The sequence below is a fragment of the Caloenas nicobarica genome, chromosome 1 (genome assembly GCF_036013445.1).
Source record: "Caloenas nicobarica isolate bCalNic1 chromosome 1, bCalNic1.hap1, whole genome shotgun sequence".
NCBI classification, from domain to species: Eukaryota; Metazoa; Chordata; class Aves; order Columbiformes; family Columbidae; genus Caloenas; species Caloenas nicobarica.
Window position 1 is genome coordinate 68,515,080 of NC_088245.1, and position 14,252 is coordinate 68,529,331.

A 14,252-nucleotide genomic window follows, 5' to 3' on the forward strand; every position below is an offset into this window, starting at 1 on the left:
CAAAACATCTAGAAAATAGGTGAACTGTGAGGCGGGAAGACTTTCAGGGGAGAGCAGTTAGGGAAGACTTAGGTCCTTCAGAGGGATCTCACACTTTAAGAAAACAAGGCCATGGGACAGCCCTGTGACACATGAAATTTGTTGCAGACGGGTGCTAGGAAATGCACACTGAAAGGAACAACAGAAACTACTCTGACAATCTATCAAGTGTGTAAGTTATGTGGACTTACTCCACTGAGACGGAGGGAGAGCGTGGGAAGGAAATCATGGACAGATTTGTACTTAGTGTTGGTACAAAATACAAGCTGTTAGGCTGTATTTAAAATAAAAGGATGGGGAAATGGAGAATAATTCCGAGAGGGAGAATCTCACGAGGTTCAGTTTTGCTCATCTCCTACTCCAAAAGAATAAAGTAGAAACAGGCTGTGTCCTCTCCTGCCATATGTATAAGGAAGGATTTTCATGCCTCCAGAAAGAGGAGTGCATGGCTATAAACAAATAGAAACACTTAAGGCTGTTTGGATAAAGAAGTGAGGGTCTTTCAGAATGGTACAAGGTGAATAGGCTGCTGGTACTTGCTGGTTTTTTTACTACTCACAATGAGGGGCTTTAGTGGAGCCTGTTTTTCTACTGTAATAGGGAATGTGCTGCACAGAGTGAAAATACTTGAAAAGACAGGTTTGGTACAGTTCAAAAATGGAACCATGGATCACTGCTGATGTCAAATTTGTTACTACAAGGAATTATACAGAGTGGAAAGAAAAAAAAAACAAGCATGGGAGCGCTCAAAAGGAAAGAGGGATTTTTGGTGAAATTTAAGGACAGTACTTGAGATTGATTTTTACAGGCACAAAATGATCCAATGGAACTCATTGCTACAAAACATTGCTGAAGTGGAGTGCTAGCTCTCCTAATGGGTTGCGTAGCCATAAAAAAAAAAGTCTTTGCTGGTTTCATTAGAGGGGTGAAGATTCAGAACAATTTTCAGCTTTTTGAGCTTGAAGCTCGGGAGATCCTGCACGGGGAGGTAAGGTCCCTCCAGAGAAGGTAACTCCATAGTTACCTCTAGGTGACACCTGGTCCCGATGTGCCTCCTAGCTTCTGGCTGAACCTGTGTGACAGTCATGCCCCTGGCTGCAAGGCATCTGCTGTAAGCTTTGTGGGAAAGGAGTACGTCCACCATGGTGACCCCAAGAGGTGCTTAACCAGTGACCGCTATCCCCTGCTGCCACAGAGTGCTTTTCAGCTCGGTTGCAAAGCATTTGGTGCTGATTTGGTTATGCAAAGGTTACACAAGTCAGCCTGCTTTATTGCTCCAAATGAGGACGCAATGTTGTTTAACTGATGTGCAAACCAAATCGCAAAGCTGTGAAGGAACGTGGAAGAAGTCGTGCAACAAACTGCTGGTATAGTAGAGGACAGGATAAGCGTTGTGAGTCCTGAACTCTGCTCACTGGCATGTGTTACCTTTCATTTTTAACAGGTCGCTTTTATTAAAAACATGTTGATAACTAGTGTTGCAAAAAAGTTCTCTGTCTTTCTGTGCTGTGCCTCAAACAGCTGCAGGAACGTTGTGCTGTGAGTCACGGACTAGACTTAACTTCATATCAGAGTACATAAGGCTCTCAATAGGGCTGAGACAAGCATATCTCAGCCAGCACTGTTTTTACTGCATGAAACAGTCCAGTCCACTGAGGTTCATGCCCTTCCCTGAGGGCCTGGGCACTGGCTGTTGCTAAAAAAATCTCTGGCTCTGGATTCTTCATCTTAAGAAAAGTTCTTGCCTCCTAGGATCTCTCAGCGGGTGGAGGCCAGCCGGGCACAGCTTCAGGCAATCAGTGAGAGAGTCACGCTTGCCCAAGCGAAGATTGAGAAGATAAAGGGCAGCAAGAAGGCTATTAAGGTAGAGACTTCACTGAAGGCTGAATGGCCTCCCTTCTTCCTTCCACCTTCTCACTTTACTCCTTATGTAAGCTCTGGAGAAGAAGAGGTGCTCGGATGCCGCAGCTGCTGCCTGCTCACCTCTCCGTGCCTTGCTGCTGAGCAGGGTTGTGATGAGAAGCCCCTTCCTGACTCAGCCAGTTGATTTTTAGACCCATGAGCCCCACAGCTCCTGGCCTTATGAGACCTTTATAAATTGCTGCTCGATCTTCCCTGTGAGAAAGAGAAAAGACATGTGCTGAGCTGAGCCCAACACCTTCTCATTTCAGGTTCACAGGCTCTTTTAGAGAGCCTCTCCTTAGCACATTTTAATCTTGTTGGGCCATGTAAAACTGGTGAAAACTCTTCTTTCCCTGTTCTTCCTCCATTTAAAACAATGTTTCAAATTCTCCTCCTGCTAGTGGAAGCCTGTAATATCCTAGTCCTTACGTATAGAGAGAAGTTCTGGCACTTTTACTTTCTGAAGTGACAGCCCATGCGACTGAATCTGTGCAGGTAGCCCTGAGGAACCTGTTGACTCCAAGGCTGTCCATTCCCCGCAGCAACACAGATTGTGTGCTTACTCCACTCTGTGTGTTTCTGTAGTGTAGGATTACTTACTTGTTTTTTTCAGTCCCTCCCTGTCTCTCCACAGGTATTTTCCAGTGCTAAGTACCCAGCCCCTGAGCGACTGCAGGAGTACAGTTCAATTTTTGCTGGTGCAGAAGACCCAGCTAAACAGAAATGGCCAAGACACAAGATTCAGAGTAAACACCGAGTGCTGGATGAGAAAGCTCTGCAGGTAAGGAGGAGGAGAACACACCTTGAGATGAACAAGCCAAGAAAAGCTGGGAGGCTGTTAGTGTCTGTGATGAAGACGAGGGCTTTAGGATATAGGCTGGGAGCAGAACATCTTTCCAGCTTGGCCTGTTGGTGCGGGCATGTGAGGTCAGGCTGGGAAGCTTGCGGAGCTGCCCGTTTGAGGGGGCAGTGTCGGTATCAGACCTTGGTGCGGTGGTTGGGTGCCCTGGGTGGCTCTCGGCTGCCTGCTCTCCCCAGCAGTTCCATGTCCTGAAACACCGCTGCTTGCTGCAGCGGTGTGGGCGGGTGCTGCAAGCTGGGCTTAAGGCTTTGGCTGTGCATAGCAAGGCAGCTGGGAACAGGGTCATAATGGTTTGAAAAATAGTTTCTGAAGGCTCCAATGTAGGCAATGGTGAGAACGGAAAAGTGCTTGTGAATGTGTCAGGAGAAAAATAAGTCATTAGAGCATTTTTCTGTCCCAGGAAGGTATCACACTTGGGTATTATCCCTCCCTCGTTCCCAGCTAAGTTTTGAGGGGAAGGGAGAAATAATTTTGCTTCCTTACTTTTTTTTTTTTGTGCTTAGTTTTTCCTTCGCCTTGTGAGCTATTGTAAGTTGCAAGCCCCTTGGAGGCTGAATCTCTCAGTACCCTACACAGCTGGGGCTCCAGGTGTGCCCATAGCACAGATGCCTGCAGCTGGTGGTGTTGAAGGACATCCTGAAGTATTGAGTTCCATTTTAGCCTGTGGATTGAGTGGCAGAGAGGAGTTTCTTAGGGAGGTCTGAGAAATGGTGGGTTTGGCAGGAAATGCTACCAAAGGAGTCACCAACAATTTCGGTCAACACCCCTGGGTTGGGAGGAGAGGAGGAAGAGTTGCTGTGTTTAAGGTTTAAGAGTTGCTGTGTATGTGCTGTGCCAGGAGTAGCAGATGTGCTTTTCCTAGTGGGTTAAGGATGAACCTGACAACTTCCCTGCTCTCCACCCCTAAAGAGACTTCATTCCTCATCCTTGCGTGCCTTGGCCCAAAAATAAAGCTGGCACTGAATAATTTATCACGCTAAACTTTCCTGAGTTTTAATGGAGTTGAGACCTCACACAGTGAGGTAGCTATGAATATTTCAGCTGGGCCAGGGAAGCGGGGTTGCTGGCCGAAGGGGCAACTGGCAAACTTGAGCAGGGTTTGTACTTGTTTTGAGCCCTGGCAGTAGCTCAGGGCAGAGCCGTGTGGGACCTGCTGCTGGGTGGCCAGGTGAGGTCGATGATGGCCATGCTGTCTGTCTGGTGGCCCCAGCCTGCAAGAGCATGTTGGGGGAGCAGAGGTAGGTGGTGAGTGAGCAGGGGAGATGCTCTCCCACCCTGAAGGGCTGGTGCCCTCGCACAGGGAGGGGATTGAGAAGAGGTAGAAAAGCGGTGTCCTGCAAGGAGCCAACAGTGTGTCCATCCAACTGGCCCACTGGCTCCAGCAGGCTCTGCGTGTCCTTCCCTGCTGCCCTGGCCATGTGCCCGCAATGCAACCTCTTCCCTGTCCCAGGCATTCTCAGTACCATTGCCATGTTCTGCTCTTTGTGCCAAGGCTGCCGTCACTACAGGGACTTTGTTGCAGGCCCTGGGGGATGTTTGCATTTGTTCTTCCCCTCCTGTGACCCATCTTTTGATCCTCCCTTGGGGTTGTTGGTCTTTCTCTGGCGTTGCCGACCCTACTTCATGCGTCAGTCTTGTTACCCCTGCCAAGCTCACGCATGCCCTGGCTCCTGCAGCTCTTCTGGGGGCCATGGGGATGCGGCTGTGCTGGCGAGTGGCTGCCAGCCGATGGATGATGGAGGGGCCTGTGCCAGGAGCAGCTACCATGCAGAGTGGGACTTGCTGTGGCCGAGCTCTGACCATGTTCCAGGGGGACAGAACCTTCTTGGTCATAGCTGAGCACAGACCCTGACATGCCTTGCAGTAATGAGATGTGACGGAAGGAAGTCTGATGTTTGCATTTGTGCCCTCCTCAATTATTCAGGGCTTTCAGCAGAGGCTCACTGCCTGTTTTCACTTCTAATGAGGGCCTCTTTGCTGCGAGCGGTCGCAGTGGCCTTTGCTAACTTCACTCGTGCATGCACACACACACTGCCCACCAGGAAAGCAAGCTCTGCTTGTGTCAGTTGGAGGGTAAGTGGTGGCAGCCTGTGCTCAGCGTTTAGGTTTTGTGCTCTGGGGGAAAGCAGCTGAGTTGGAAATGTGCGAGGTTCTGCAGTTTATTTAAAAAAGCTTCCCTCCTGGGAAATTCTCCTTTCCCTCTCCACACCCCAAGCAAGTGAAAACTCAGCTGTTGAGAGGACACTGTTTAGGTTGGTAAGGTAAGCATGGATGGATAGGAGTGCCAGAAACAAGGTCCCTGTGGTAAGCCTGGGAAGCCACTTGATTTGCACGTTGCTGTGGTAGCAGCTAGATGGGGTTCAGCAGTGAGCTGGCTGCAGCCCCGGGGGTTTCTCAGGCGCTGGGCACTGCCCTTGTGGTGGGAGCTGTGTCTGGGTGCTGCAAGTGCCCCTTGGGAGGCTGGAAAATAGGATGGGAGACATGATCTGCCTGGGAAGATAGGAAGATGGGCTTGGGAAGATGTCCAAGCAAAAGTTACAGTCTACTGCTGGAGTAAGCTTGATAGCCTTCAAAAATGTCAGTAACTTGGCATGTCCTTGTGAATTTTGCCTTTCTCGGAGCCCACCATGGGCATGGGGAGATTAAACAAAGTTTTTGGCACTTGCTCATCTTCAAGTGATTTTTGAGGTAGCCTCAGCACTCCATTGGCATGGGGAAAATGGGGTTTCTGGTATATCATACCAATTCCCTTTGCAACAGTGTGTGCTTAATTAAACTGAAGAACCAGAGTGACTACGTATTTTTGACTGTAGGCTCTTAGAAGAGAAATGCCCAGAAATGCAGCATCCTTAGGGGTGTGATCCTGCCAGATGCCAAACCCCAGGTTGGGGTGTTTGAGCATTCAAGTACCACCCCCGTGACTTTAGTATATCGAGGTTGCTGAACCTTTGGCTTACGGCCTTAATGTCCCTATAAGAAAACTAATTATTAAATGGCATTTGTGGAATTCACAGCTGCAGGATATTATTGATGGTATGTAGCTGTTCTAAATTTCCAAACAGATCTGGGTACTTAAGTAAGGCTAGCACTTTGGTGGCATTTAAATTAAAAGGATTATGTAGAGCCTCACATTTCAGAGTAATACTCATGCTCAGTGCTTTTATAACTGCCTTAGATGAGACTGATAAGTAAATGTATGTAATGGTTGGTTTCTCACTACACCCTTGAAGTGACGCAGAGTCTTCCAGTGCTAATTGAAATCTACAAAGAGAGAATTAAAAAAATATATATATGACTTGAGGGCTAAGTGTGTGTGAACAGTTCTAGCACAAACGTCAATACTCCCTCATGCTTAAAAAATTAAACATTGGGAAATGAATATTAATGATCAAAAGAACCTTTATTTTTGAATCTGTTTCTACAGTCTCTAAGTAACAATTTATGTGTTTTTGCCTACTTGCTTCTGTAAAAATTCAAGATGTTTATTTCAGTGTACTTTTCACAACTTGGAATGAGTTATTTTGGGGGAAAAAAATTAAATAAAACCTCCCATGTCTTTTCTTGTAGCATTTTATAGACTCAGATTATCATACAAATTCTTAGTGGATTAACTGAGCTATGACTAAGCCATTTCCCAGGATTTCTGGCTACCAAATTCAAGCCTGAAATTTCGATCACAGAAACTGCTTATGTCACTGAGATGTAGTCTTAGAACTGAGCCAACGGTAGTCTCCATTCCCCCCCATACAGGTACAGAGAGGGAAAGAGGACTCAGAGAAGGGAATGGAGCAGGGATGCTGGAAGTAGAGAGGCAGTAGGAAGCTGTGGACAGTATTTGAAGTGGTTATCTTCTGGTCATAGAAGCAAACCACAAGAGTGTGGCCGGTTATTTAACATGACAAACTGTCCTGGTTAGTGCTCTGGTTTCTTGTGGTGCCAACACTTACCACCTTGGAGCTGCCAGGCTGCTTGTCCTCATTTGTGAAGGAAGAACAGTTGTGAAGGGGCTGAGGAAAGGTGTGGGGAGGGGTCTGGAGTGGAGGTTTGTCCATCCCAGGCTGTCTCTGGGTTCAGGAACTGAAGCTTTTCCTCCCTTGATGGCAAATCTTGCTGCGGGCACCGAGCTTCATCCCCCCGAGCATCTGGCAGTGGGCACTGTCACGCTAGCTGGAACACTGGTCTGATCTGGGATGGCAATTCCTGTGCTCTATAAAAGTCAAGCAGTTCAGATGTAATAAGTCCTTTTCTAAAGGGAGCTCTATATATTATGCATGAAGTTTTAGAACTGAGAGAGAGGAGATTTCAGTTCATTAGAGTTGAAAACTCCTGCAAATCCCTCAGGCTTTGCAAAACCATCTGGCACACGTTCCACCCCACGCACTCCCTTCTGCCCGATCTCTTGCCTAGTGCAGGCACTCCGTTTTCTCCTAACCTCTTTTTCCTTTGCCTTCCCTGCATACCCCACCGGTGGGATCACATCTCTTAAAACACCAACAGAAGGCAGAATAGGGGAGGTAATAGAGATGTTTGGGGGACTCTGGTTGCATGAAAATGTCTAGTAGTTGGAGACACTGTAACAAATGCCTTTTAGATTGTGGTGCTTGCTCCCTGCCTCTGGCTATAGAGCCCAAGTGGTTGTTTTATTTTGGTTGATCCTTGCCACAGCAACACCTGTTCAATATGACCCATCCATGGCACCAAAATCATGTGCTGTGAGTCTGAATTGCTGAGATTTGTCAGGAGTGTGGGGTTGCAATGTTGTCCATGTGCTTCCTTGCTCAGAGGGAGGTGAAAAGGGAGCAGCAGGGTTCCCAGACCATGCGGTGCATCCAGCGTTGTGGTGGCTGGGGAGAGCTCTCAGCAGCTGTGGGTTTAGTGTCTTACCACTTGTTATCTGTCTTCTTGCAGGAGAAGCTCAAGTACTTCCCTGTGTGTGTGAGCACCAAAATTCACCAGGAGGATGATGCAGAAGAAGGCCTTGGCAGCCTCCCCAGGAACATCAGCTCCCTCAGCTCTCTGCTGCTCTTCAACACCACCGAGAACCTGTGAGAGCTGGAGCAGGGCTGTGCTGCTCACCTGCCCCTGCTTGTCATCAGAGGGGCTTCTCCTGCCCTGGGGGCAGCAGTAACTGTGTGCTTTCCTGGGGGTCTGATGTATCAGGCTCCAGATAGGACAGGGTTTGGTACCTCTCTGCTGGCTTCCAGCTAGCAACCCTTAGTTCCCCACTCTTTCTGTTGGATGGAAGAAGTTGTTCTGCCTGTACCTGATCCTCCACTCACCTGCTTTCAACCCAGTTTTGTATTTCTCTTCCCAGACTTAGTTTTTTCCTGTCATTTCTCTCCAGCCTTGAGCTGCTGTCACCCTTGCCCTTCTCTGCCCCATGTGCCAGCTTGGGTACTGCTCCTTCTCCTGATGATTCCTCACAGCAATGCTTTACCGCTCTCACTGCTTTAATGTCTCCATTGCCTCCCTCACTGCAGTTGCCTTTCGCATTGGGCTTTGCTCATATTGCAGAGCTTCTTTAAGCCCTTCCTGAGCTTTCAGCTGCTGGACATCCTCTTTCTTCTCCTGAGCCATGGATTATTTCCCCTCTTTGTCTTTCCTCCTCGACCTTGAGTGACAAGTCACCAGGAGAGACTAGTGTCCTGCTGCAGGATGGTTTCAGGCCAGGTGGTAGGAAGGGGAGAGCTTGATAATGATGGCAGTGCAGTGGGGCTTTGCAATGTGGAGGCTGCAATGGTAGGGTGAGGAGCTGATTGCCTCCTGGGTTTGGAGGGGTGAGACAGGAAAACGGGACTAAAAGAAGGAAACTGGAAGGCCCAACATGTTCCACCTTCATCAGTGATTCAGGAGGTCTCCACCTCCAAGGCCTTCTTGGGTACCCTGTTTCTTCTGGCCTTGGCTCTTGAGGCAGCATCACTGAAGTATTTGTCCTCTACCCTTAGGTACAAGAAGTATGTTTTCCTGGATCCTCTGGCTGGAGCAGTGACCAAGACACATGTGGCTCTGGAAACAGAGACAGAAGAGAAGCTCTTTGATGCTCCTCTCTCCATCACCGAAAGGGGACAGCTGGACCGACAGGTGAGATGCTGCTGTGAGGATGCAGCTGCTTCCCCTTCAGAGGATTGCGCTCAGCTCTTTGAGAGGAGAGGGCTTCTGTAGGGTGGAGAGCAGGTAGGAAAATGGCCCCTCATGGGACTGCAGAGCATCTCACTTATCCAAAGTCCATTGCATGGTTTTGTGCTTGAAGCCCTAATGTGAGCTTGATGGATGAGACAAAACCCTCAAACTTGGCAGATGTTTCTCTCTGCTCAAGCCTCTGCTGAGTGGTGTGAGAAATGTGATATTGATTCACCTTGGTGCTAGAGCAGGGGTGTCAAACTCATTTGCACCGGGGGCCACATCAGCCTCTCAGTTGCCTTCAAAGGGCCAAATGTAATTTTAGGACTGTATATTCCTACATGAAAATGAGTTTGACACCCCTGTGCTAGACTTCAGGGCTGTAGAGGAGTTTGAACGCTCTGTCACTTGATCATTTCAGTTGTGCTAACTCCTGAGCTTCATGAGGAGTCTGAGGGTGAGGTGCCACTGCTAGAAGGTGCCTGGGAGGAGGTCTGGTCCCCATCATTCCTGCTGGTGCAAACAGATGGGCCAGCCAGACTGAGCGAAGGGTTTGTGCTTGGTGTGGACATGGGGCAGGCAACGCACCAACCCAGCTCCCCAAACACGTGGCTGACCTTGTACGCAACACCTGGTGGTGGCTGTACCTGCAGCTTTGCTGCTGCGTGGTTGAGCGTATGGTTTGGGGCTGGGGAAAGGAGCTGAGGGGGCATTTGCTCATCGTGTTGGACTGGGGGAGATGGCAGTGTGTATAGTAAACAAGGCCCTTTTTTCAGAGTACACCTTTGGTAGTTTTGCCTTTGTGTTAAACACAAAAGCAAGCAACTACTTTTTCGTGCTTCTTTGCATCTTAATCTCAGCAGTGGTTCAGGCACCATTCTCTTCTGGAGGAGAAGGGGCTGCAAAAGTTGGTGCATAAAACCTTCAGAGGAGAAGACAGTCCACTTGCAAGAAACTAGGAAGAGCCCTGCACTTCTCCTTCCTCCTGCAGACTGCCTTTTCCCAGCCTGATCTGCAGGGGATGACGTCTGAGCACCAGGAGCTGCCAGAGGACAGGAGCGCAGAGCTGTAGGTGTAGCTGATGAGCCACCACTGTACTAAAGGCACACAAGCCCAGTTCTGACTGCTGCCCAGGCTGTTCTCTGCAGTGCCCCTGTTTGCTGTAAGGGAAAGGAAATGTGTAGTTGTTGCCTTATCTTTTTTGTTTTGCATTTCTTTTAGGTAACTGAAAATTACTTCTATGTGCCAGATCTGGGCCAGGTCCCTGAGATCGATGTGCCGTCCTACCTGCCAGACCTGCCTGGCATTGCTGCAGATCTCATGTACAGCGCTGACCTAGGCCCCGGCATCGCACCGTCCGCCCCTAGCAGTGCTATTCCAGAGCTGCCCACGTTCAACACGGAGTCGGTGGAGCCTTTGCAACCAGGTACGTCTAATCCCTGATTCCAAGACGCTGTGAAAGAGGAAGGCAGGGATTGCTAGAGATGGAGACAAGGCAGAAAATCCCTTGGTAGAGATTTCAAGATGGATATTTGAGATAACCTCTGGCTTGTGCTTGGACCCGAGTCAAAGCTGAAACCTGCTCAAGTGCTGGCCAGACTTCGGGCCCGTCAGCTCCCTCACCCCCTACATGGCTGGGGAGTGTGGTGTGCAGGAACTGGCCTGCTGGCAACCTGTGGGGTGCCCTGGGTCAAGCTGGGCAGGCCCAGTGGGATGAGCTGGGGGAGCAGAGTAAGGAATCTCAAGCTCTGCCTTGGCCCTGCTGCTGTTAAGAGATGCCACACGGGGTGGGAGTGCTCTGCTGCACAGTGCCTGCTGAGGACTCTGAGCTGCTGCCACTGAGGCATGTGAATCTCTGAGCTGAAGCCTTCAGTGTGCTGTCCTCTGGGACACCTCAGATACAACTTTTTTCATCTTTCAGACCTTCAAGATGCTGTGCTATTGCCACCTCCTCCACCACCACCTCCCCCACCACCTCCTGTGATGCCAACTACTGTGCCTCCTCCACCGCCCCTGCCCCAGCCCACAGCCCCCTCTGAGCCAGCCCGGACAGCAAGCGAGGAGAGCAGCAGTGCAGTGCCTGCAGGTAAGGGCTGGGCATTTCCACAGCTTCCCCAGCAGAATCTGACTCCTTGGCTTCAGCCCATGTCCTTAGAATCATAGAATGTCCTGAGTTGGAAGGGACCCACAAGGATCATCAAGTCCAGCTCCTCTCCCTGCATATGACAACCCCACAGTTCACACCATGTGTCTGAGGGTGTTTTCCAGTCTCTTCTTGAACACTGTCAGGCTTGGGGCTGTGACACCTCCCTGGGGAGTCTGTTCCAGTGCTCCACCACCCTCTGGGGGAAGAACCTTTTCTTAATGTCCAACCAATGTCCTTGGTTGGTTCCCTGTGGCTTCCCAGCCTTCCAGCAGAGGAGGGAAGCTGTGGTGGGAGGTGAAGCTGCTCCTGGCTGCCTGGGAGCTGCAAACCTTTGGTTCCCCCTTGGAGGGGCTGCTGCTGGCTGGGCCCCAGGCAGAAGCTGGTGGTGTATTGGAGCAGCTCTTTCCATGGGGATTTGGCTGGGCCTGTAGCTGGTGCACTGACCCACCACTGCTGCTTGTCCTTCCTGTCCTTGCAGCTTCGGTCCAGGGAGCCCCGAAGGAGGTGGTGAACCCTTCTACTGGACGTGCCAGTCTCCTGGAGTCCATCCGCCAGGCTGGTGGCATTGGGAAGGCCAACCTCCGCAGCGTCAAGGAGAGGAAGCTGGAGAAGAAGAAGCAGAAGGAGCAAGAACAAGGTGCTGAGGCCCTTTGGCAGAACTGATCTTCCTTTCTCTCTGCTCCAGGCTGGGAAGCTGTAGATGGTGGAGGAAATGTGCAAGCCAGGGGCACAGTGAACATACAGAAAGGAAAGGCGTTATCTCTCCTCACAGGCCGGTGTAGATTTCAAGTGTTTCCCATTCAGCCAGAGCTCTGTGAACTTGCTAAACCCCATCTGCCGGGAAGGGCATTCATGTTCTTGATGGAGGCCCGCTCTGTCTCAGGGCGTGTGTAGAAGTTTCACGTGTGCTGTGTGGGCTCAAGAGGGGCAGGGCCAAGCTCTGGTTTGGGCAGCTGGGGAGGGTACTGATGGAGTTGGTTTGGCAGAATGAGACTGCAAATACCCAGCCCCTCTTGCCCCTCAAGGAATTCCACTCTTGGATTTCCCCAGAAGATGCTGTTACCCTGCAGTGCCTAGTGTTTTCCTGACCTGAAACTGGACTATAGTGGGAGAGATTAAGGGTGGGACACAAGATTAGAGATTACGTGGTGTTTTTTTCCTTCAGTCTGAAGGCAGTATTGCAAGAGAATACTTTTGCTGTAGTGCTTGGTTCAGACTGATGCTGCTTCTTGTCTGACTTGTTTTGCTCTGTTTCAGTGAGAGCCACAGGACAAGGTGGAGATCTGATGTCAGACCTCTTCAACAAGCTGGTGCTGAGGCGCAAAGGTACCGTCCTGCAGGGTGGGCTGCTCCTTCCCCCTAGGAAACAGGGAGGAAAGCCTTAGAAGCAGAGACACTTTCCCCGTTGAGTGTGCCACAGCGTGGCTGGGAGTGTCTTTCCAGAGGGTGAGCAGGGGGATCTCCGCCTCAAGTCCAGCTGGAAGGGGTTGTGTGTCCGAGGCAGAGGATGGATTCTGAAAGCTGCCTGTGAGGGAGGGACAAAGATAGCTTTTTTAATTCAGTGCTGGGGCAGCTGGGCCTGTCGCCCAGGGGTGTGCGCAAGTGGCCCCAGAGCCTTGACAGGTACCCGGGGCATTTAGTGGCAGTGTCAGCCCTCAGCAGCTGGCATGGGGCAGAGGAGGGCAGGGACTTGTTCAGGTGCAGCTTTAGTTAAATGAGCCCTTCTGCAGGGCCATGGGGAAGTTTAAGTGTGGTGAAGTGTTGGACATTCTGCTTGCTTAGGCTTCCTGGGAGCAGCAGTACAAGACGTGGTTTTTCCCCCTCTCCTTTGCTGAGCCTCTGTGTTCTCCAGTCCCCAGGTGTCACTCACTGGTGCTTTTCTTTCTCTCACAGGTATTTCGGGGAAAGGGCCGGGAGCCTCCGGAAATCCCGATGCTCCTGGAAGTCCTGCTGGTGCCTTTGCTCGTATGTCAGACTCAATACCACCCCTCCCACCCCCCCAGCAGCCCGTGGGTGAGGAGGATGAGGATGATTGGGAGTCATAGATGGGGTCAGTTGAGTGTCATTGTGAATCCCAGGACTCTTGAACTAAGCACCTTTGAGACACCAGCCTGTGGAAGTACATCCTGGAGGGTGGGCACTGGCATGGCAGGGAGACCCTGTCCTTTCTCTTCAAAGAAGAGCAGGAGCAAAAGGAGCTAACCGCTGCTGAGGTTACAGTTAGCAATGAGGGGTTTGCTTCTGCTGTCTGCTATTCTCCACCTCAAACCCTACATTCCATCTCAAATGCTGCTGCTGCTCAGCCTGCCACAATAAATCCTGCCTTAGCTGACGGGCAGTGGAGGGGGCCTGTGCTCAGAGGATCAGAACTAGCATTAGCTCCTGATTTAAAGGGCCCTCAGTCTTTCCTAATGTGACCAGTAATGACTACAAAAGCAGCTCTTGCAGGCAAACAGCCCTTGCCTCATTTCTCTCCTTGCTTGCTGGAGCTCCTGTTTGCTTAGTTGTTGCCAGAAGAGAGAACAAGGATGTGTGTCCCTTCACAGGGTCAAATTCCCGGTGCCTCTGCACTTGATGATTTTCTTCCTGTGCTGGCTTAGGGTAATTCTTTGCCTGTTGCTGTCTGAAAATTTCAATAAAGTCGAAGGCAGCAGGTCCTTGCAGCCTTCACTTTGGTAAAAGGGAAAAGTGTGCTCAATTAAGAGTGTCTTCAGGGAAAGCCCAGCTGTCTGATCTCATCTCAGGTGGGGGCTCAGCCTTACACCCCAGCACCAGCAGCCACCATGCTGAATGGCACCAGCTGTGCCCCCCACTCCTGCTGCTGCAGTCACTGGGGTTAAGGCAGAGCTTGTGCCACACAGAGGGTTTGCACCCACTGAAGGGGCAGGAGACTCACAATGGACATTTCTCAGAAGCAGCTGCTGCTTTCTCTGTGGGGCTAATTAACATGTAGGGACTGGGTACCTGCTCTGTCTCTAATTTTAAGTGCATTTTTTCATGGAGAAAGAGCCTTGAGAGGTTGCATCCAGCTGCTGAAACTGGCAAGGAGGCAAAACAGCTCCTGGGAAAACTTGCTCAGGATGACAGAAAGAGCTGGGGATGGCTGTGGGGTGACAGAGCTGTCCCTATTGTTATTGCTGCCTTCGAGCATGGATCCACAACCTAGGAAAAAACCCTAGGAAT

General features: G+C 50.4%; 1 protein-coding gene across 6 annotated transcripts in view; it reads left to right on the forward strand.

The window, feature by feature from the left end:
• Positions 1 to 13,746, forward strand: part of WASHC1 (WASH complex subunit 1) — a 46,942-nt gene extending 33,196 nt beyond the window's left edge. For all 6 annotated transcript variants that reach the window (XM_065645167.1, XM_065645185.1, XM_065645194.1 and 3 more), the window contains 9 exons: positions 1,792 to 1,903; positions 2,576 to 2,722; positions 7,712 to 7,848; positions 8,749 to 8,884; positions 10,145 to 10,349; positions 10,845 to 11,009; positions 11,548 to 11,706; positions 12,327 to 12,395; positions 12,963 to 13,746. In XM_065645167.1, coding sequence (XP_065501239.1) covers positions 1,792 to 1,903; positions 2,576 to 2,722; positions 7,712 to 7,848; positions 8,749 to 8,884; positions 10,145 to 10,349; positions 10,845 to 11,009; positions 11,548 to 11,706; positions 12,327 to 12,395; positions 12,963 to 13,114 — 1,282 coding nt within the window. In that variant the 3' untranslated portion in view covers positions 13,115 to 13,746. The remainder of the gene's footprint in view (positions 1 to 1,791; positions 1,904 to 2,575; positions 2,723 to 7,711; positions 7,849 to 8,748; positions 8,885 to 10,144; positions 10,350 to 10,844; positions 11,010 to 11,547; positions 11,707 to 12,326; positions 12,396 to 12,962) is intronic.
• Positions 13,747 to 14,252: the final 506 nt, after the last annotated feature.